Source organism: Hypanus sabinus, chromosome 9 (genome assembly GCF_030144855.1).
Source record: "Hypanus sabinus isolate sHypSab1 chromosome 9, sHypSab1.hap1, whole genome shotgun sequence".
In the NCBI taxonomy this organism is placed as follows: Eukaryota; Metazoa; Chordata; class Chondrichthyes; order Myliobatiformes; family Dasyatidae; genus Hypanus; species Hypanus sabinus.
In genome coordinates this window covers 163,425,330-163,447,178 of record NC_082714.1, presented here as the reverse complement: position 1 = coordinate 163,447,178, position 21,849 = coordinate 163,425,330, and the positions used below count along the sequence as shown (strand labels likewise).

Here is a 21,849-nt window from a genome sequence, read left to right as displayed (position 1 = left end):
TCATTACAATTTTTTTACCCAAATCTTATAGTAACTGACAAAATATCAGCAAAAGCCTGCTTTTAGCATACTGCAGTTACACTGCATTAAATCAATCAGTGCACTGATATTTCAATGTATCTTTTTCCAAAATAGTATTGTGAGGATTGTGATAAACTTGAGAAAACTCCCATTAGAGAAGGTAGTTATGGATTTATTTCTCTTTACCTCTGCAGAGGATTTGGATAAAGCTTGCTTCTCTGGCTTTGATTTTGCCTTCTCCTTCGGTTTTTGTTTCTGATCCTTGGCTTGGCTGAGTGATTTCATAGTGGCCGCAGCATGTTTGAGGATGCAGTCATTGCTACAGTACACTGAGTCAGTAGAGGCGAGGTTGGTACACCCCGGCCCAATACACTTTGGTACTGCTGCTACCTCCACTGCCTAATAAAAATAATCAAACAATAGTTAACAATAAACTGTACGTGTGTACTAACGCACTGAACACTACTGAAAAGGAAAAAATTACCTTTGTCACATGTACAAAATATACAGTGAAACATGTTGTTTTGCTCAAACAGGATGTGCTGGGGGCAGCCATGCTCACAACTTACTAACTCCAAGCTGCACGTCTGTGGAATGTGCAAACAAACCGGAGAAGGTACAAACTCCTTGCAGACAGCTGAGGGAATCTGGCCCCTATGGGTGACCACTGGTGCTGTAAAGCAAATGCTACCCCTTCCTCAATTATCATTAACCATGGTCAGCCTTTCTAATTATTTAACTAAAAGATAATTTTTATAAAATGAATAAATATAAGCGATGCAAAAATGACAAAGCTAAACTTAACTAACATCCAGATCTTATTAACAAAGCTAAATTTTCACCTAATAACTGGATAACAAAAATGGAAGTACACTGGACAACAATGGGCTTATCTCCTTTTGTACCTTTCTATAGGAAAGGATCAAACTCAATTAGAACAGGAAATAACAGGAAGAGAGATTGGGCATTGTTTCTGTAATTGTCTGTCCAGGAAGTAATTCCATCGGAAGAGGATAAGATGTCAATATCTGAGATATGAAGTGGATTGATAAACTGCTTTCCTGAAACTGCGTACCTCCTTCAATTATTTCAATGAAGAAAAATGAGCAAGCAACAAGAGTAAAAAAAAAACTGTTGATTCCTAAAGCTGGAAGTACTATGCAGATGGGAGTTAATTTGGCTTTGCACTATTTAATAATCTGTCAGTTAAATATTAAATGGAGGAACAGTTCAATTTACTGTAAAGATTTACACTGTATAGCTCTGAAGAATAACAATTTGAATCAAAACAACAAAATTTTGCATACTTTACTGAAGCTACTTGACATCAGTCAGTGAAGAAACAAAAACTTGGAAAGAAATAAACAAAATGCCCAAGTTATTCAAAGAATTAACTAAATAATTGAAATTTTTTAACAGCATACCGGCTTAAATATTTTAATTTTCTTCTTGCCACTTGGATTAGCTGCTTTCTCAATCCTGCCCTTTATTCCCTGGTCAGTGGTTGTGCTTCCATCCCGTTTTCCAGCTGCAAAACTTGGCTCATTAGAGCTAGCAAGGGCTGTTTTAACTTCCTGTTGACCAGACTTTGTTTCTATAGCACCTAAAGTTTTGGTTGGAGGACTACAATCAGGGCAGATATAGTCCTCTCCATTGCGTTCTAGTAAACGTCCTCTTGCCATTGTAATTCCCACACAGTCACCGTGGAACCATTCTTCACAACGATCACAACAGATCATAAACCTGCCAAGAAAACCTGAATTAGATACTACTTTGCAGAGTATTACATAATTCTGAAAACAGCCTTGGATTGAATATTTAAATAAAGTACATATTCCATGTATCACTACCATTTGTTTTATCTACTGTTTGAGGTATAGGTATCACTGGCCCATCCATAATCACCCACAAGGTGGTGCTAATGAGCCACCTTCAAGGCCAGTGCAGTCCTACCAGTGAAAATACATCTACATTGGTGTTGGCTAGGGATCTCTCGGATTTAGACCCAGTGATCATGAAGGATCTATTTCCAAATGGTGTGTGACTGAAGGGGAATTTGCAGACTGTAGCACCCCATTGGCCTGCTACCTTTGTCTTCCTTGGTTATGAATTTGGAAATTCTATTGCAAATATCTGAGAAAAGTAGTAAGAGTGTTTGATAAATTAGCAGGCACTGTCACTATGGCATACTAATTATGGAGGGATGGTGCCCCAATTCATCCTAAATGGTACTGAATTCTATCATTGTAACACCAACTTCCACACAATGGAAAGGCTTTGTGGTATCAGCAGTGAGTCACTCAGCTCGGAATACCCACCTTCTGATATTCTCTTACAGTCACAGTATTTATGTGGCAGGTTGAATTCAACTTCTGTTCAATGACCACCTCAGGAATATGGATGGTGAGGGACACTGCATGGTAATGCCACTGCCTAACATTGACATTGATGCAACTGTTATTTGTCACTGATCAGCCTCTGCCTGAATGCTGTCTTGCAGTTGTAATGGGACTGAATATCCTAATTTCTAACTTTATAATGAAGCAAGATTCTGGATGAAGCAGGTGGAGATAGTGAGATCAAAAACAATGTCCTGGAGAACTCAAGTAATGCTCTAAGGCTGAGATGGTTTACAGCCAGCATCTTCCTTTGTGCAAAATACAAATCCAATCATTAATGCACAGTTAAGGGCAACCAATCTACCCCACCCATATGATTCAGTTCTTTGGTCTATGTTTTGACTAAAACTGTAATGATGGATACACAAAGAACTGTAGAAAATCAGAATGCATGCGGATGACCAGGTTATTGGTTCATAGCTAATAAAGCCTTAATAGTGCTATCAAGGACACCTTTCATCATTTTGCTGATGCTTCAAACTGCTAACTGCAGAGCTTTGACCATTCCTGTGGGTAACTGTGGCAGTTTCCCCTATTATCAATTTTATGCTGTATTGGAACATTTTGGCAAGAAACATAGATAGCTCTGGGGTATATATTTTCAGTAGTTCTGGTCCCTCAGCCCTTATTGCATTCTCTACTCACAACTCTCAGTCTTCAAATAAAGTAAAAACCACTGGGAAAAACTCAGGTCAGGATACAATGGTGGAGAGAGGATCAGCTAAGGCTCGTCAAAACTGAGAGAAAACAAAACAGTCTCAGTAGCATAAGCTGGGGAAGGGCAATAAGTGGAACAAAGGGGAAGGAAACAAGACATAACAGATGCTGAAATCTGAAGCAACACAATGTTTTGGAGGAACTCAGCAGGTCAGGCAGCATCTCTGAAGGGAAATATCCACTTGATGTTTCAGGTTGAGATGCTCCTGATTGGCTATTTCCCTCCATTGATGCTGCACCATCCACTGAGGTCTTCTACTATTATGCATACTGGAACCTAGCGAATGTCTGCAATAGGGTAATGAAGTTATTAAGTAGAAAGTTAAGCCCTTTGCTGCAAGCCCAGATAAAAAGTCTGTTTAGTACTGGAATCGTGATCATCTATTGTCCTCCTAGACCGGGGGTCGGCAACCCGCGGCTCCAGAGCCACATGTGGCTCTTTTACGTCTGTGCTGCGGCTCCCTGTTACTTTGGGAAATAATTGGTTGTGGCGACCCTTTTCCTGGCACATCCGAACCGACTCACAATTAGATAGCCTACGGGGGTTTGCGAGCACAGAGCTTTGGAGCCTCTGCGCCATGGGGGGCAGGTTGAGGGAGGCTTAAAAGTGAGGCTGAAGATTTCGAATAAAGTTTTTTCCTTCGACTGCAGTTACCGACTCCGTGTCGTAATTTTAGCGCTGCGTGTAGCACACCGCTACATGGTCAGTATTTAATTAAAATGTATTTTATGTTAGTTTGTTAGTTTTTGAAATGTAAATCTAAATTTGAAGATTATGGTGATCTTGTACAATCTAAATAAGATGTTGTGGCGACCCATTTCCTGACACATCCGAACCGGCTCACAATTAGCCAGCGTTCAGGCTAAGGGAGATAGCCTACGGGGGTTTGTGAGTACGCATCCGCGCCCATGGGGGGCGGGTTGAGGGAGGCTTAAAAGCAAGGCTGTTTAGTTCGAATAAAGCTATCTTTGACTGCAGTTTACTGACTGCGTGTAGCAACCGCTACATGTTTTTATCGCTGGCTGTCCAGAGGGGAGGTGCTGAAACGCTTTGTCGCGTGTCTGGAAGAAGTGAAAACTTTCCTGGGCAGCAAAGGGCTCAACTTTCCTGAGCTGGAACAGCCAGAGTGGCAGGAAAAGCTACACTTCATGGTAGACATGACAGCGCACCTGAACACGCTGAACACAGCTCTTCAACGGGGTAAGGACGTACAGCTCTGCACATGTTGGAGGATGTTTTGGCATTCGAGCGCAAGTTGACAATGCTTGCCAGAGATTTACAGAAAGGCACATTGTCTCACTTCCCCAATTTGAGAGAGTTCAAACAATGTCACGACATGATAAATTCGGAGTATTTACATTCTGCAATCATCGCAATGCAAACATCGTTTGGGAAACGCTTCTGTGAGTTCAGAGAGGAAAAAAACACATTATCCTTCCCGGTCACTCCCCTAAGCATCGATCCATCCCTACTGAATACGACTGCATTGTCAGGTGTGAGTCAACCTGAACAAGTATGATAAATATTTTAATTGCCTATTATTTTACGTATATTCATATGTTTTCATTGTTCAGTGAAATAGTCCTTTTATTTTTCAGGCTGACAGCTGGCTGATGTTATTTTTGATTTGCTGCTGGCGGCAAATTTAAGTTTGGCGTTTTTCATAAATACAAGAAGGACTCAAATAGACGTTGAGTATTTTACTTAAAAGTAACCTTTAACCTAACGTCTTTTTTTCGGAGTTCAAAATGTTTCTGTTGCATGCAGAAATGTAATTTCGTTTTCTCTGCAGGAGTTCATCAATTTCATAAATGCAACACATTATAGTTTGTTTATACATAGCATAAAGGCAAAACAAAACGTTGTATGCAGTGTTATTTCATTTTAAATGTCAAACGGGTTTTGCGGCTCCCAGTGTTTTCTTTTCTGTGGGAAACGGGTCCAAGTGGCTCTTTCAGTGGTAAAGGTTGCTGACCCCTGTCCTAGACAGAGAAGAAATAGTTCCCAAGTCCACAAATTCCAACCCAATAACGTCTGCATTTAACTGACCTTCCTTCAGAATTTCTATTGGTCCCAACAATCAAAATTCCAAACACTTTGTCATCCAGCTCACTCTTCAGCATTTCAAACAGACCCCCCTCGCATCAGTCATTCTTCCATCTTTGCCTACTGTCCGCCAAAGTTTGCCATTTTCACATGCAAACGTAGGCAGTGTATCACCTGTCCTTTCATCGCATCCAGGAACCAATCTTTTTGGGCTTGCACTTTTTCCAAACCACTGTACTGCATTTGGTATTCACAATGCAACCTCCTTTACAATGGAGCAGCCAAATGGAGAAAGAAAGGAATTGTATTTCACAGCAAATGTTCAGTCTGCAGGAGAGACCTGCAGCCTGGCTTTTTACTCTAACCTCTGCCTCTGACCTCCATTAGGGCTCGATATTGAATTCTCCAACTCTTGACAGCTTGTTCCTTCTGCTTTTATCAGAATTATCTATGTTTGCTTGTCATTGTTTTCCACGTATATATTCTGGTCTGCTGGGCATGTCTGAATCAGCAAGATTATGGAAACTTCATAATCTTATGTTAGTAGGGAAGTGGTGTTAGGATTAAAGGCAGATAGATCCCCAGGGCCAGATGGTCTGCATCCCAGAGTGCTTAAGGAATTAGCCCAAGAAATAGTGGATGCATTAGTGATAATTTTTCAAAACTCCTTAGATTCTGGATTAGTTCCTGAGGATTGGAGGGTGGTTAATGTAACCCCACTTTTTAAAAAAGGAGGGAAAGAGAAACCAGAGAATTATAGACCGGTTAGTCTGACGTCAGTGGGGAAAATGCTAGAGTCGGTTATCAAAGATGTGATAACAGCACATTTGGAAAGAAGTGAAATCATCGGACAAAGTCAGCATGGATTTGTGAAAGGAAAATCATGTCTGAAAAATCTTATAGAATTTTTCGAAGATGTAACTAGTAGAGTCGATAGGGGAGAGCCAGTGGATGTGGTATATTTAGATTTTCAAAAGGCTTTTGACAAGGTCCTACACAGGAGATTAATGTGCAAACTTAAAGCACACAGTATTGGGGGTATGGCATTGATGTGGATAGAGAATTGGTAAGAACTTCATTGTCTTATACCCACTGAGCAATGGGAGAAAATTTTACTATTAGTCAATTCATCTTCTATTTGTGCTAAACATGCCCTAATACAATTTAAGGTAGTACACAGAGCTCATATGTTTTATTCTCATGTTAATCCAACCTGTGACAGATGTCATTCTGATGTTGCTTCATTGACTCACATGTTTTGGTCTTGTCCTTGTTTGCAAAATTACTGGAAAGGTATTTTCAGTATTATTTCAATAGTTCTGAATATCAATTTCCAACCGCATCCTATTACTGCAATTTTCTGTTTACCAATGGCGGATAATAGTCGTTTATCCCCCTCATCTCGATGAATGATTGCATTTGTTACATTAATGGCTAGAAGATCTATTTTACTGAATTGGAAAGAAATTAATCCTCCAACTATATTTCAGTGGTTTTCTCAAACTATCTCTTGTTTGAGCTTAGAACAAATTAGAAGTGTTGTCTTTGATCCTTCAGTTAAATTTGAAGCAACTTGGAGATCATTTATTCAACATTTTCATGAGTTAAATTGTCTTTTCCTAAACCTCACTTTTATTATCCTTAATTATTTGGATGGGGGTTCAGAGTTATTGGCACTACTGTATATATTTGACATTATGCAATGGCCCATGTTGGTTAGTGTTTTGTGTTTTTTTCCCTCTTTTTTTGGGAGGTTTTTTTTTATTTCTTTTGTTCATGAATACTATGAGAGGTTATTATATATTGATTATCATATATTTGAATGTCTACTTAAACTATTAACTATGTACTCTCAAACTCTCTGTATTCATGTTTCATTTATGTTTGCTTAAAAATTAATAAAAAGATTTAAAAAGAAAGAGAATTGGTTGGCAGACAGGAAGCAAGGAGTGGGAGTAAACGGGACCTTTTCAGAATGGCAGACGATGACTATTGGGGTACCGCAAGGGCTCAGTGTTGGGACCCCAGTTGTTCACAATATATATTAATGATTTAGACGAGGGAATTAAATCCAAGTTTGCAGATGACATGAAGCTGGGCGGCGGTGTTAGCTGTGAGGAGGATGCTAAGAGGATGCAGGATGACTTGGATAGGTTAGGTGAGTGAGCAAATTCATGCCAGATGCAATTTAATGTGGATAAATGTGAGGTTATCCACTTTGGTTGCAAGAACAGGAAAACAGATTATTATCTGAACGGTGGCCGATTAGGAAAAGGGGAGATGCAACGAGACCTGGGTGTCATTGTACACCAGTCATTGAAGGTGGGCATGCAGGTACAGCAGGTGGTAAAAAGGGAAAATGGTATGTTGGCATTCATAGCAAAAGGATTTGAGTGCAGGAGCAGGGAGATTCTACTGCAGTTGTACAAGGCCTTGGTGAGACAGCACCTAGAATACTGCGTGCAGTTTTGGTCCCCTAATCTGAGGAAATACATTCTTGCCATAGACGAAGTACAGAGAAGGTTCACCAGATTGATTCCTGGGATGGAAGGACTTTCATATGAAGAAAGACTGGATTGACTAGGCTTATACTCACTGGAATTTAGAAGATTGGGGGGGGGGGGGGGATCTTATTGAAACATATAAAATTCTAAAGGGATTGGACAGGCTAGATGCAGGAAGATTGTTTCCGATGTTGGGGAAGTCCAGAACAAGGGGTCACAGTTTAAGGATAAAGGGGAATCCTTTTAGAACCGAGATGAGGAAAAACTTCTTCAAACAGAGAGTGGTGAATCTGTGGAATTCTCTGTCGCAGGAAACAGTTGAGGCCGATTCATTGGCTATATTTAAGAGGAAGTTAGATATGGCCCTTGTGGCTAAAGGGATCAGGGGGTATGGAGAGAAAGCAGGTACAGGGTTCTGAGTTGGATGATCAGCCATGATCATACTGAATGGCAGTGCAGGCTCGAAGGGCCGAATGGCCTACTCCTGAACCTATTTTCTATGTTTCTATGTTTCAAGATGTTAGCATAAAATTACACAAATAAAGCAGCTTAAGGGAACATTAATTACATTACTTCACCCCATTACAGATACTCTCTTCCTTCTATCCACTGATCTCCCCTGCCTTTTCCACTGAGTCAGGGATAGTGGTAAGAATTAACAGGACTTGTTTATGAAGGTTTTTGACTGAAAAGTTAATCGTTTTTCTCTCCAGAGACCTACTGAGTGCATACAGCGTTTTCTGTTCTCAATTGGCTTCTTTGATATTGAGGATCTTACGCTATTAGGTTCAATCACCAACTTTTCAGTACTAGCTGAAAATACAACAGGTTTGCCTTTGGCACACATGCACTAGGACCTGACTTTACAAGATGTCAAAGTCAGGCAGGTGTCACTAAAAACATTATCCTATTCCAACCACTCCGAAGTTACACATTATGTCTACCTTCCCTTAAATTTGTCTCTATTTTCTTTACTAATAGGGTGTACACATTTTCCACTCTGCTTATCCCACCCCTTCAACCATTTTTGCGCCATGTGAAAGAACTCAGCAAGGATGTGGGAAATCTGAATGATCAATGTTAACTGCTTCCAAGCTACTGTCTTATCATCCTTGGGTGGAATTCACCAAAATCAAATCATAGATTGAAAATCACATTTGCCTACACTAAAATCTATTTGGCTCAATCTTGTCCTATTTCATTTTCAGCATCCCACTTAACCAGCTGGGGAAATGGGCTGAAAAAATGGCGAATAGAATTTATTGCAGATAAGTGTGAGGTGTTACAGTTTGAGAGGCCAAGCCAGGATAAGATTTATGCAGTGAATAATAGGGCACTGAGGTAGAAGAGACTGAGAATAAAGATCCATAATTCCTCAAATGTGGTATCACAGTAGGCAAGGCCAAAAAGTGCTTTTAGCACACTAGCGCCTGTAAATCAGGGCACTGAGCACAAAAATTAGGATATTATGCTGAAGTTGTACAAGGCGATGGTGAGGCCTGATTTGGAGTACTGTGTGTACTTCTGGTCCATTACTTACAGGAAACTTCAAGCTTGTAAGAGTGTAGCAGGAGAACTGGGAGTGGGGGGTGGGGGGCAGATTTGCTAAAGGCATATAAAATTATGAATGGAATAGATAGGGTGAATGTGTGCAGGCATTCTTCACCCTATGTCTGGATAGGTATAGTTGCAAGAAAAAGTTTGTGAACCATTTGCAATTACCTGGTTTTCTGTATTAGTTACTCAAAATGTAGTCTGATCTTCATCTAAATCACAATAATGAATCTGCCCAAATTATAGCACACAAACAATTGTACTTCTCGTCAATACTGAGAACACCATTTAAACAATAATAGTCGGGTTCAAAAAAGTATGCAACCCTCTGGGATAATAACTTCTACAAAAGCTATTTGAAGTTAGATATTCCATACAAAGAGATGAGATTGGTGTGGGTTGTAGAACTGCTCTGCCCTATTTTAAAAAAGACACAAAGTCAGATTACTGAGAGAGTCTGCTCTTCTCAAGAAAAAAATCTGTTTATGTGCACCATGCCTCAATCAAAACTTTCAGAGGACCTTAGAATTGTAGAGATACATGAAGCTGGAAAAGGCTACAAACACATTTCTAAACACCTGTGCTCATCAGTCCACAATAAGAGAAACTGTCTACAAATGGAGGAAACTGTTGCAACTCTCCCTAGGAGCGGGCATCCTGCAAAGATCAGATCAAGAGCACAGAACGCAATGCTGAAGGTGAAAAAGAACCCAAAAGAAACAGCAAAAGGCCTGCAGAAACTCTAGAACTTGCTGGTCTCTGTTCATGTGTCCACTTCAAGAAAAACACTGAACAAGAATAGTTTTCATGAAAGGACACCACGGAGGAAACCATTACTCTCCAAAGAAAACATTGCTGCACACCTCAAGATTACAAAAGGCCACTTAGATGTTCTACAATGCTTCCAGGACAATGTGCTGCAGATAGATATGACAAAAGTTGAACTTTTTGGCAGAAATGCACATCGCTATGTTTGGAGGACGAATAAATAGGGTACTGCACACCAACGCCAAAACATCACCCAACTGTGAAGCACAGTGGAAGGAGCATCATGGTTTGGGGCTGCTTTGCTGCCTCAGTGTCTGGACAGCTTGCAATTGTTGAGGGAACAATGAATTCAGAATTGTATCAAGATATTTTACAGAAGAATATCAGGCTAGCAGTCTGTCATGAATGGAGATAAGACTAATAACCCTCTCATTTCCTCTACAACTCTTACTGGCCCTCAGGTGCTTGCTATACCTTTAAGCAACTCAAGTTTATAAACTGGAAAACTACTCTCCACGGATCAGAACTGAGAAAGTCTCTCGGACAAATGGTGTAAAGTCTTCTAGACAATACAGCAAGTCCAGTTGCCTTGATTTAGTACTGCTTGATACAACAGAATGGCTTAAAAAGAAAATTCCTGTTTTGGAATGGCCGAGTCAAGTCCTGACCATAATCCTATAGAAATGCTGCAGAAGGACCTGAAGCAAGTGGTTCATGCAAGGAAACCCAAGAGCTGAAGCAGTTTTGTAAGGAGGAATGGCCTAAAATTCCTCCAAGCTGATGTGCAGGACTGGTCAACAGTTACCAGAAACATTTGATTGAAGTTACTGCTGTAACTTCAAAGGCCACAACAGTTACCAAAAGGTTCACATTACCCTTTCTAACTAATACATGTAATATTAGACACAAAATGCTCGTGGAATGCAGCAGGCCAGGCAGCATCTATAGGAAGCACTGTTGACGTTTTGGGCCGAGACCCTTCATCGAACATCCACAGTGCCTCTTCCTATAGATAGATGCTGCCTGGCGTGCTACGTTCCATCAGCATTTTGCATGTGTTGCTTGAATTTCCAGCATCTGCAGATTTCCTCGTGTTTGCTTGTAATATTGGATCATTTTTCTCAATAAATAATTGAACAAGCATAATGTTTTTCTGTTATTTATTAAATTGGGTTCTCTATCTAGTTTTAGGACTTACATGAAGATCTGATCACATTTTAAGTCATTTATGCAGAAATAGAGAAAATTCTACAGAGTTCACATTTTCTGGCACCACTGTACATGTGACAAATAAAACTAAACTTATTATTTTATTTAATTATTTAGAGAAACAATGCGGAACAACCCATGCTGCCCAACAACCCACCTATTTGAACGCAGCCTAATCACGGAACAATTTACAATGAGCAAGTACGTCTTTGCACTGTGGTAGAAAACCAGACTACTTAGGAAACTATCTGGTCCATAGAGAGTTACAACAATGTCAATTTGTGCATTTGGCTTCTCCGGATTCCCAAGTTGTTTTTGGCCAATATTTGTCAGAATTGTAGAGATACATGAAGCATGATGCAAAAGGCCGGCTGGTGATGTAGTGGCATCAGCACCAGACTTCGGAGCGAAGGTTTCCAAGTTCGAATCCAGCCGGCTTCAAAAACTTGGAAAGGGATAGGCTCTGCCAGGTTTCAGATGCCCAAGACATGCTGTACGATGAGCAATCACCAAAAAGATAGGTGCAAAAAGCAGTCATGATGACTCCACCAGGAGTTAAGGGCGCGCGCGCGCACACACACACACGAAGCATGACACAAAAACAGTTCATCAGTCCACAGTAAGAGAATTACTACTCTCCCTAGGAGTGGGCATTCTGCAAAGATCACACCAAAAGCACAACGTGCAATGCTGAAGTGAAAAGGAACCCAAGGGTAACAACAAAAGACCTGCAGGAATCTTTAGAACTTGCTAAAATGTCTGTTCATGTGTCCACTAAGAAGGAAGGACACTATGGAGGAAACCACTGCTAGCCAAAAAAACATTGCTGCACATTTCAAGTTTGCAAAAGACCACCTGCATGTTCCACAACACTTCTGGGACATGTTCTGTGGACAGGTAAGACAAAAGTTGAACTTTCTGGCAGAAATACACCTTGCTATGTTTGGAAGAAAAAGGCCACTACACACCAACACCTCATCCCAACTGGACGGATTGTCATGGCTTGGAGTTACTTTGCTGCCTCAGAGAATGGACAGCTTACAATCTTTGAGGGAACATTGAGGCGTTTTACAGAAGAATGTCAGGATAGCGGTCCATCATCTGAAGCTTGACAGAAATTTAATGATGCAACAACACAATGATCCAAAACACAAGAGTAACAACAATAGTTTAAGAAGAAAATTCATGTTTTGGACTGGTCGAGACTTTAATCCAATTGAGACGCTATAGCATGACCTGAAGAGGGCTGTTCAAGGTATCCCAGAAATATTAATAAACTGAAACAAGTTTTGCATGGAGGAATGGCCTAAAATTACTCCTTGTCGTTGTGTAAGACTAATCGGCAGCTACAGGAAACGTTTGATGGAGGCTCTTACTGCTAAAGTTATTCAATTCAAGGATTCACATACTTTTTTTCCAGCCTGGACTGTGAATGATTAAACAATGTGGTCAATAAAGGCAAATACAATTTTTTGTATGTTATTAGTTTAGGCAGATTGTGTTTGTCTATTATTACGACAACTTAAAAAGATCAGACCACATTTTGAGTAATTAATGCAGTAAACCAGGTAACTGCAAAGGGTTTACAAATTTTTTTTCTTGCAACTGTACATCGATTAGAAGAGTTTGGAGAGATGTGGTCCAGGTGTGTGTAGATAGGACTGGGCCAGTATGAACTAGATAGGCCAAATAGCCTAATGCACAGCTGATTCTATCTTATTGGTATGTCAACATTCTCATCACCCAAGTCAATACTAAGCAAGGTAAACAGTTACGGCTCACCTGAATGTGTATATACAGCAAAAGGTTTGTGTACCAAGATAGAATGAATGGATCTATTTTCTCCATAGTTTAAAAGAATAAGAAGTTATCTCATAAAAGGTTTACCAGAGGATGCACATTTCCCTGGCTGAAGAACATGGAACTAGTCTGAGTGATGGGCAAGCCATTCAGGGCTTTAAAGAGTTATTTTTTTTTTAAATTCATGCCCCAGAAGAATCAGTAACAAGCTTCACTCAAAACAGTAACTGATGGACTTAGACCATAAGACAAAGGAGCCAAATTAAGCCATTCAGCCCACCGAATCTGCTCTGCCATTCCATCATGTCTGATTTATCATCCCTCAGAACCTCATTCTCCTACCTTCTCCCTACAACACCTTACTAATCAAGGTCCTAGCAACCTACACTTTAAATACACCAAATGACTTTTCCTCCACAACAGTCTGTGGCAATAAATTCCACAGATTCACCGCCCTCCAGCTAAAGAAATTCTTTATTTCCAAGGATCAAAGAAACTGCAAGATATGGGAATAATGCAGGAAAATAGAGTACAAGTAGAAGTGAGTCACAGCAGGCTTAAAGAGCCAAATCACCAATTCCTACTTGTTATGTCCTCCTAATACCACCTTAAGCCAATCAAGGAAGCTGCCCCATTTTCCTAGTATTTCATGTCTTGCTACTCATCCTGTTTTCAAAGTCAAACTCAACTTCAACAATTTCCTTTCAAAAGCTAGAACAGAATTAAGCAGCCAAATAGCCTTGTTCAGTGTTGATCTATTTAGCTTTCCTTCATTGCAATAATCACATTTCCAATACCCTCCTGACGAAGGGTCTCGGCCCGAAATGTTGACAGTGCTTCTTCCTATAGATGCTATCTGTCCTGCTGCGTTCCACCAGCATTTTGTGTGTGTTGCTCCAATATTTTCCCTTTCCTTTGATGCAATCCAGAGTACAAGACACTATAAAAACATGCAAAGCTTCATGTAGGTTTTTCTGTGCCTGGATTCAACGTTTCCACCTCTTGGAAGAACTCCACAAGTCCTCTATCAAACCTTCGTTGTCACAACAAACTGAACAGCTACCCCTTTTCCATTAGCCAACCTCTCACATGTGCAGTTAGGATCATCTACTTACTATCGTCTTGCATAATCTGGGCTTTAAGGAGGTATCAAATATTACTAAAAACCTTTGGATGAAAGTTACAAATAGCTTCGTAATATCGAATACTGCTGCTGCGCAGGTTGACAGTATTATTAAGGTGACGTATGGTGTGTTAGCTCATCAACCCTGGACTGAGTTCAAGAGCTGTGAGGTAATATTACAGCCATACAAGACCTTAGTCAGACCCCACTTGGAGTACTGTGTTTAGTTCTGGTCACCTCACTACAGGAAGGATGTGGGTACCATAGAGTACAGAGATTTACAAGGATGTTGCCTGGATTGGAGTGTGTGCCTTGTGAGAATAGGTTGAGTGAACTTGGTCTTTTCTCCTTGGAGCGACGGAGGATGAGAGGTGACCTGATAGAAGTGTGTAAGATGATGAGAGGCATTGATCATGTGGACAGTCAGAGGCTTTTTCCCCAGGGCTGAAATGGCTAACGTGAGAGGCATGGTTTTAAGGTGCTTGGAAGTACAGAATAATGTCAGGATAAGTTTTTCCACGCAGAGAGCGGTGGGTGTGTGGAATGCACTGTCAGCAACAGTGGAGGAAGCAGATACAACAGGGTCTTTTAAGAGACTCTTAAGATAGGTACACGGAGCTTGGAAAAATAGAGGGTTATACGGTAGGGTAATTCTAGGCAGTTTCTAGATTGGGTTACATGATCGGCATAACATTATGGGCTGAAGGGCCTGTAATGTGCTATAGATTTCCAGATTCTAATTATATTAATAGATGGCTTTGTCAGTTTCAAATGCCCCATTGAAATGTAAGCTTACAAATCTGAAAGCATTGATAGCTTCTAGAAGCTCTGTCTGCCATTCTGTTAATAGTGTAAGAATTATTTAATAATAAGACCATATGACATAGAAGAATTAGCACAATTGAAAAACTAGGCTGTTTTAGAGAAGACTAAAAGTTGGGTTTCCTGAAGCCAGGCCACTTACCTGTTGCTGTGTGGTTGACGACATATGCAATACAGTTTATCAGGGTCATTGTAGCCACTGTCTGACTGAATAACTAAGCTTTCATCATCTTCAATCTCTGACTTAGTCCCAGACTGAGAAGTAGATTCTTTTTCCTTTTGAACAGTGCCACTTTTAGCACTTTTCTTTGCAGGAATAATTATTTGCTTCTTAGCTTTGGCAGTGCCAAACGACTTTGATTCTTTTCTGACTTTAGTTGCTTCTGTACTTTTTTCCTGGCTTTTCTGAGTATTCTGTGGTGAATCAGACTGTTCCTGACCGCGCCGCTTTCTCAACTGGTTCTGGAGTTCCTTTAATGTAAGTTCATCACTGTCACTATTGGTGCTGTTATCTTCATCAGAGTTGACCTCTTCATTAATCGCTTCAGCATTATTAGAACCCAGGTCCAGTGAGCCAATGCCTTTTTCTTCAATTTCTGCACTGCCATCAGAACCTGTCCCTGCTTCAGAAGTTGCAATAGATGATAATTCACCACCTTCAAGGTCTGTCAGTCGGCGGTAACGTTTTTGAGCTGCTGAAATAAATTCTTGAACTCGAGCAGATCGCTGAGTCTGCCGCCTGCTCCTTCGGAGTGAAGGTGTTAACTGTTCAGAGTTTTCACTTGGGGTAGTGTCAGAGTTCTCCGCATCAATAGCATTTTCTCGCTTTGCGATAGTTGTCTGCCGGAATCCCCAAGTCTTTTTAAATTCTTTACTGGTTGGGTGAATAATTTTTGGAGAGTTATCTTTGTTTTCGTCCTCTTTACTCTCCTCAATGGCTAATATAAAAATATAGGAAACATAAAATATAGAAAACATTATAGCAAAAAGAACTTTAGCTTTCCTAATCAAAGTATATATGCAAAAATCCAAACATCAAAACGAAAAAATGATCCTGTGTTTCAACTAGGATAGATAATGTGGCAGACAGGTGAGTCTGCAGAAGGTCAGACTTGCAAAATGCATTCAGGAGACTTGTGGTTGATTATCCACGAGGATGAACGAGTGTTTTTGGAGAACATTGCCTTGGTAAATTAAGTAATTACAAGGGGGTTTATGAACTCTCCTGGATATCACACTTTAGGGGGAATATATATTGGCTTTACTGGAGTACAAATATATAGCAGGATTATTCTTGGATTCTAAGAATTAGAAGGTGTGGAATCGCATAAATTTCTCGTATAGCCATTACTATCATTATTATCTCATTACTCTTTTAAACACTCCATACTTGGCTCTTGCATTTTGTTTTTTGCACTTTTGATGTTCCTCTCTTGCATTGTATATTTCTTATTTTCATGTACTTGCTTTTTTCTTCCTCCCTTCACAATGGTAGCTATAATTTCATTCACAAACATCCATCACATGAGTGCGCGCTCACACACGTCACTCCCATGCTTGCATTCTTTGCCTGCTTATTTATCCTCCCTGAACAAACACAAATTTAAAATGCTAGCTTAACTTAATTACATGACAATGGAACAGTAAAGAAAGGAAATGTGCAGGCCACAAAATGACACACAGTGACCCAGAGAACCAATATCTCTGAAGTAATCCTAAAACTTAATTCTGGACATTTCCAAGGATAAAATTCATGGCCCAACCCTGGTTTCCAGAATAATTGATTGATAGGTAGCTAAGAGTCAACAACAATCATGTGAAACCTAAGTCACAGAGACTAGAACTAAGAATGCAAGATTTTATTTTCTTTAGGACCTTTGTGAACAGAGTTTTCTTTGTGGTCAATTTTACAAATGTGGTCACTGTTATTAGCTCAACAATATAATGATCTCACCATTACATGTATTTTTCTTGGAAAGAAAAGGCATTTCAGGATGTATCTTGTATACATTTCTCTGACATTAAATGTACCTTTGAAACCTTAAAAACCATGTCTCTAATTCAATATTCTCATATATAGACAAATAGGAAGAAAGTTAGTTTTGTAAGGAATGTAATCCTAGTAAGAGGAAATTGTAATATGTGGTATCTAAATCAGGACAAAGATTAAACCAGAGACTACCAGAGGGGGGAGAAAAATCTCTCCAAGAAGCATGATGCATTGGCTCACTAAAACAGGACTTGAAGGAGTATCATTGTTTATTTAAAAAAATCAAGATCACTTAACAATTTAGTGTCAATTTGGTGTGAATTTAGTGTGAATAGTGTGAACTATCATACATCCTAAATAAAACAATCCTATCAAAAAACTAATTTAACATAATATACCTCATCCTGCCAGCTTGTTCTGGATTGAGGGAAATTGGAGGGGATGATACAAGATAAGGAAGAAAGAAGGATGTAGATTTTATACTTCAATGTTTAATTTTTAATACGCAGTCGGCCCTCCTTATCCGTGAGGGATTGGTTCCAGGAAATTTTGCGGATACCAAAATTCACGGAGGCTCAAGTCCCTTATTCAACCTGTCTCACTGCGATGAACATTAGGACCCCGGCGGCAGAGATCTGAATCTGCAGTGTTTCTGTTCACAAAAATAATCACTATCACGATTGAAAATAAAGTGAAAATAATAAACAATCGGAACAATTTTAAAGGATAAAGTGAGAAAGGTCCTGCCCCAATGAAAGCTACAATTATTACTAAGCAACGCAGTGGTTTAATTATTGGGTTTTGGGTTTTTGATCCCCCGCGGTGGAGAGCGCACTTGGGAGCAGTCTGTCACTGGATCGAACTGGAGTCTGGCGCTGAAACACACGTTCTTAAATGTTTTATGTGCATAGAAAGGTAAAATATATACTATATACTAAGACAAATGTTTGACTAACTGACACTAAATAATACCAGATGTACCTGTTCCGACTTACTTAGTAAGAGAACTTCCGCTTTTTTTTCAATCCCGATCCACGATAACCCACGCCCATTCTCCCGTATACTTTAAATCATCTCTAGATTACTTATAATACCTAATACAATGTAAATGCTATGTAAAATAGTTGTTATACTTCACTGTTTAGGGAATAATGACAAGAAAAAAAGTCTGTACATGCTCAAACAAGTGCTGGAAAGCACTTCTGGGTTTTCATGATTTGCAGTTGGTTGAATTCGCGCATGTGGAATTCGCGGAGAAGGAGGGCCGACTGTATGTTAAAGTACAAAACAGGCATAAGCATTCAATTATGGTCATTTTTATAAATCTATAATTGGAAAATAGTCGAACATATTTGCACTCTCTACTCCTTTAACAGCATTCAGTAAGTGCTAAATGATTCTGATTCTTTGAAATAATGAAGTGAAAGAATAATTATAGGTGTAGGACAGATAGAACAATGGAAGCAAGAATTTGGTCAATTAAAAAATAGAGAGGGAGCAATAAATATACCAGCTGCTCATCAGATTAACATTACAGTTTCACCAAGATAGTACCAAGCAATACAAGACGGTTAAACTTGGATTAGTTTTTTTTTTGGAACAGTAATTTTTATTTGCTTTAAGTGCTTAATGCTATGAAGATATGAACAAAAGAGGTAAAAACAACCCTTCCAGAAGTACAATGGTGTAGAATGGGAGAATAAAGTTACAATATTAAGATCAAAAGATCTGGAGCAGAAGATCGAACCCAAAAGGTGACAGAACACACAAATGGTGCTGGCGATTAAACCAGAGAGCACGTTAAAAGTTTAAGATCTAAAGCAGAACAAGTTTGGCATGAGTGACTTGAGCAGGTACAATATTGTAGTAGTTAGTGCTACTACCACAAAACTCCAGTGACTAGTTTAAGCATAAACTTGAGGATAATGCATGGAGTTTGCACATTCTCCACAATGTATGGGCTTCTGCCAGCTCTTCCAGTTTCTTGCAACTTCACCATGATACAGTGGTCAAAGGGCCACTGATGGGATTGTTAATGGGCACACAAGTTTGGTGAACAGGAATTTGAAAGGCTTGATGTTTTAATAACTAAATAACTAAATGACTGACATCATAGAACATATAATTTATAAAATGATCAATTATTCAAAAACTCAGTAACGCATATTGGAAATTTATTGTCCATGAACTTAACCAGGAGTAATCCTGCCACTTCCAATCAAACCTTGACCTAACTAAACAACTTACAATGATCAAACTTTAGAGTGGGCAGAAAATTTCAAATGCTATGAACATATTTTTTTAAAAACTGTTCTTAATTAGCGTTTCCATATATTTTGTCTGTTAATCATATCAAGCTAACTTTCAATCCTGCTAACCCAGTTCTGGCTATGCATAAAAATAAAATTTCAGTATCAATTCTGGTTCAGTACCTCTCACCAAGTCAAATTCTCCAAAACTAATCCACACCCACATTTCAGTACTGCACTGGAGTATTACACTGGAAATGTTCTTTTGCCATTTAAGTTATCAACTGAAGCCTTGTTACCTCAGCAGCTAAAATCAATTTGGGCATAAAATGATTCCCATGTAATTATTCAAGAGAACAAGAAAATTCTGTTAGTGCCCTGGCCAAAATGATCTCTCAAATTGAATAATTGCTCATTAGACCACAAGACATAAGAGAATTAGGTCATTAGCCCATCAAGTTCATTCTACTAGTTATTGTATTAAGGCTATTTGTGAGACTGGCTAAATTCTTATCAGTGTATTACAACACATCACATCAGAATATTTCAGCAACCATAAAGTACTCAGGTAACCTGAGGCAGTAAATTTAATATTCACGTAAAGTTCTGTTAAATGTGAACCACTTAGAAGAACTTGGAATTAATTTTCTTCTGAAACACTTTGAATAAAATGTTTCCAGAATCAGTATTGGTATATTTTTGTCACATGTATCAAGAAACATGCACCAACAGCTTGCAATTAGTGTGATCTTAACTTATCCTGCCTTTTGACTTTTATTTTGCCCCTTTAATCATAATCAGTTCCTTCTTTCTTGAGACTTTATGGAAAGTAAAACATAAAGAACGATTAGCAATGCATCGAAAGAACCTGAACCAGTGTTTGGGCTTCAGGTTTACAAAGTGGATGGGGAAACCAAGGATAACACAGACAGCTTGATGAGAATAGGCCAGAAAATAAAAAGCTATTTAATATCTGTATTGATGAATTGGGTGTGAATACAAGAAAGATTGGCATGGAGTTGTTAATAGGAGGATAGTTATTCAAGCTACAAGATTGCCACATGGACCAAGATACAGTGAAAAGCAGCAAACCAAGGATCACTAAACAATTTCCAGCACAGGATTAAACTGAAAGAGGAAACAATAGACAAGACTATTCGCTGCAATTAGTGAGAGATATAATCTTATTGAAATAAAATCCTTCGGGGGCATGACAAAGGGGATGTTTTTACTTGTGAATTGAAATTGATAATCTTATACACCAGATTTGTCTTCATTGAAAATTAATCTTCAAAATCTACCCCAAAAGATCCTTAGTCATGTATAATCAAGATAGACTGATTAGCAAAAATAAAGACGATTAATGAAAATGGGAATAAAGTACAATCAATTATTGTGTTAAATGGTAGAACAAGTCTAAATGGACCCAACAGATTTACCTACTAGATTTCTTATGCTACGTGAATCTGAATATCATGATGGCATAAGACAATACAGAGTTGATCTAAACTGTCACAAGAACAAGTTTCTAGATCTACACCCTCGAAATACATTCCCAACTAAATTCAAACCCAGATAAGTATGGTCTTTAATTCAAATCTTTCTGCAATCACTAACCTGGTGTGTGAAGACGGGGGGATTTCCGGTTTGGTTGAACTGGACTGGGCTCAGAATTGCTGCTATTCCGTGAAGACTCCCGAAGATCAGACCCTCCACGTTCATCATCTTCAACTGAAGTGATGACATCTCCTGTGGCACCCAAACTTAAGGCTGCAATTAATAATACTTCATCAGTTCTCTTTTAAATGAACTGGAATTAATTTTTGCATAAGGAACTGTTATTTATGTCTTAACCTGCCCACAGACCATTTCATCTACATCTTATATGTCCTTTTGTTTTATTAATTAAAACTGATATACAAGTTTCAGTGGGGAAAATGTTTATTTTCCTGTAGCAGTGCGCTCCTCAAGGCCTATAATTGTTTTGTCCAACATGGGCAGAAATCATGAGTAATTTAATATGGCCAGATTCAAAACATAGTAGTATTATCTCAAATGAAAGTTAGCTTATGGCTTAGTTCTTGAGCTGTAGTAAAGAGAGATACCGGGGCACTATGATGTCTGATCAAGCTGGCTACAAAATTGAGTACATCAGTAAAATAAGAACTGAATCTCCTACAGTCAAACCTTTTCCTTAGACACTGAGTATGCTCTTTTATAACAAAAACCACAAACGACTGCACAAAATATTAGTTAATATTCAGTGCCAATTTCCTAAATGGATAGGAAGAATTATTACATATACAATAAAATAGTAGAGTACCTTCAGTTGGATCCATCGCGCACTGCTCACTACCATCTGCCTGAAGCTCCAACTGAAAAGGTGCACTGGATGATGGCAGCAATGGATCTTTATCACTTAACATGTTTGTTGCAGAACTGGTAGACTGAAATGAATCCGTCTTGTTGGCAAAACAGCTTTCTCTAGAAAGATTTAGCTGATTCTTCGACAAGAGTGGACCTACTATTTCTTGGTTGTCCATAAATAGATCCACATTGTGACCTTCCTGCTGTAATAAAGAAAAGGGACTATGAACATCCCACACGCTTACTGCAAATAACAAGTTAGTGCAAGAATATTTATAA

General features: G+C 39.1%; 1 protein-coding gene across 9 annotated transcripts in view; it reads right to left on the bottom strand.

The window, feature by feature from the left end:
- The window catches only part of LOC132400001 (death-inducer obliterator 1-like), a 132,689-nt gene that overhangs the window by 65,137 nt on the left and 45,703 nt on the right, over positions 1-21,849 (bottom strand). For 5 of the 9 annotated variants that reach the window (XM_059981034.1, XM_059981039.1, XM_059981041.1 and 2 more), the window contains 5 exons: positions 21,527-21,773; positions 20,821-20,973; positions 15,107-15,902; positions 1,446-1,764; positions 208-420 (listed from right to left, as the gene is read on the bottom strand). In XM_059981034.1, the coding sequence (XP_059837017.1) occupies positions 208-420; positions 1,446-1,764; positions 15,107-15,902; positions 20,821-20,973; positions 21,527-21,773 (1,728 nt within the window). The remainder of the gene's footprint in view (positions 1-207; positions 421-1,445; positions 1,765-15,106; positions 15,903-20,820; positions 20,974-21,526; positions 21,774-21,849) is intronic. The other 4 variants (XM_059981036.1, XM_059981035.1, XM_059981042.1 and 1 more) reach the window with 1 other exon arrangement.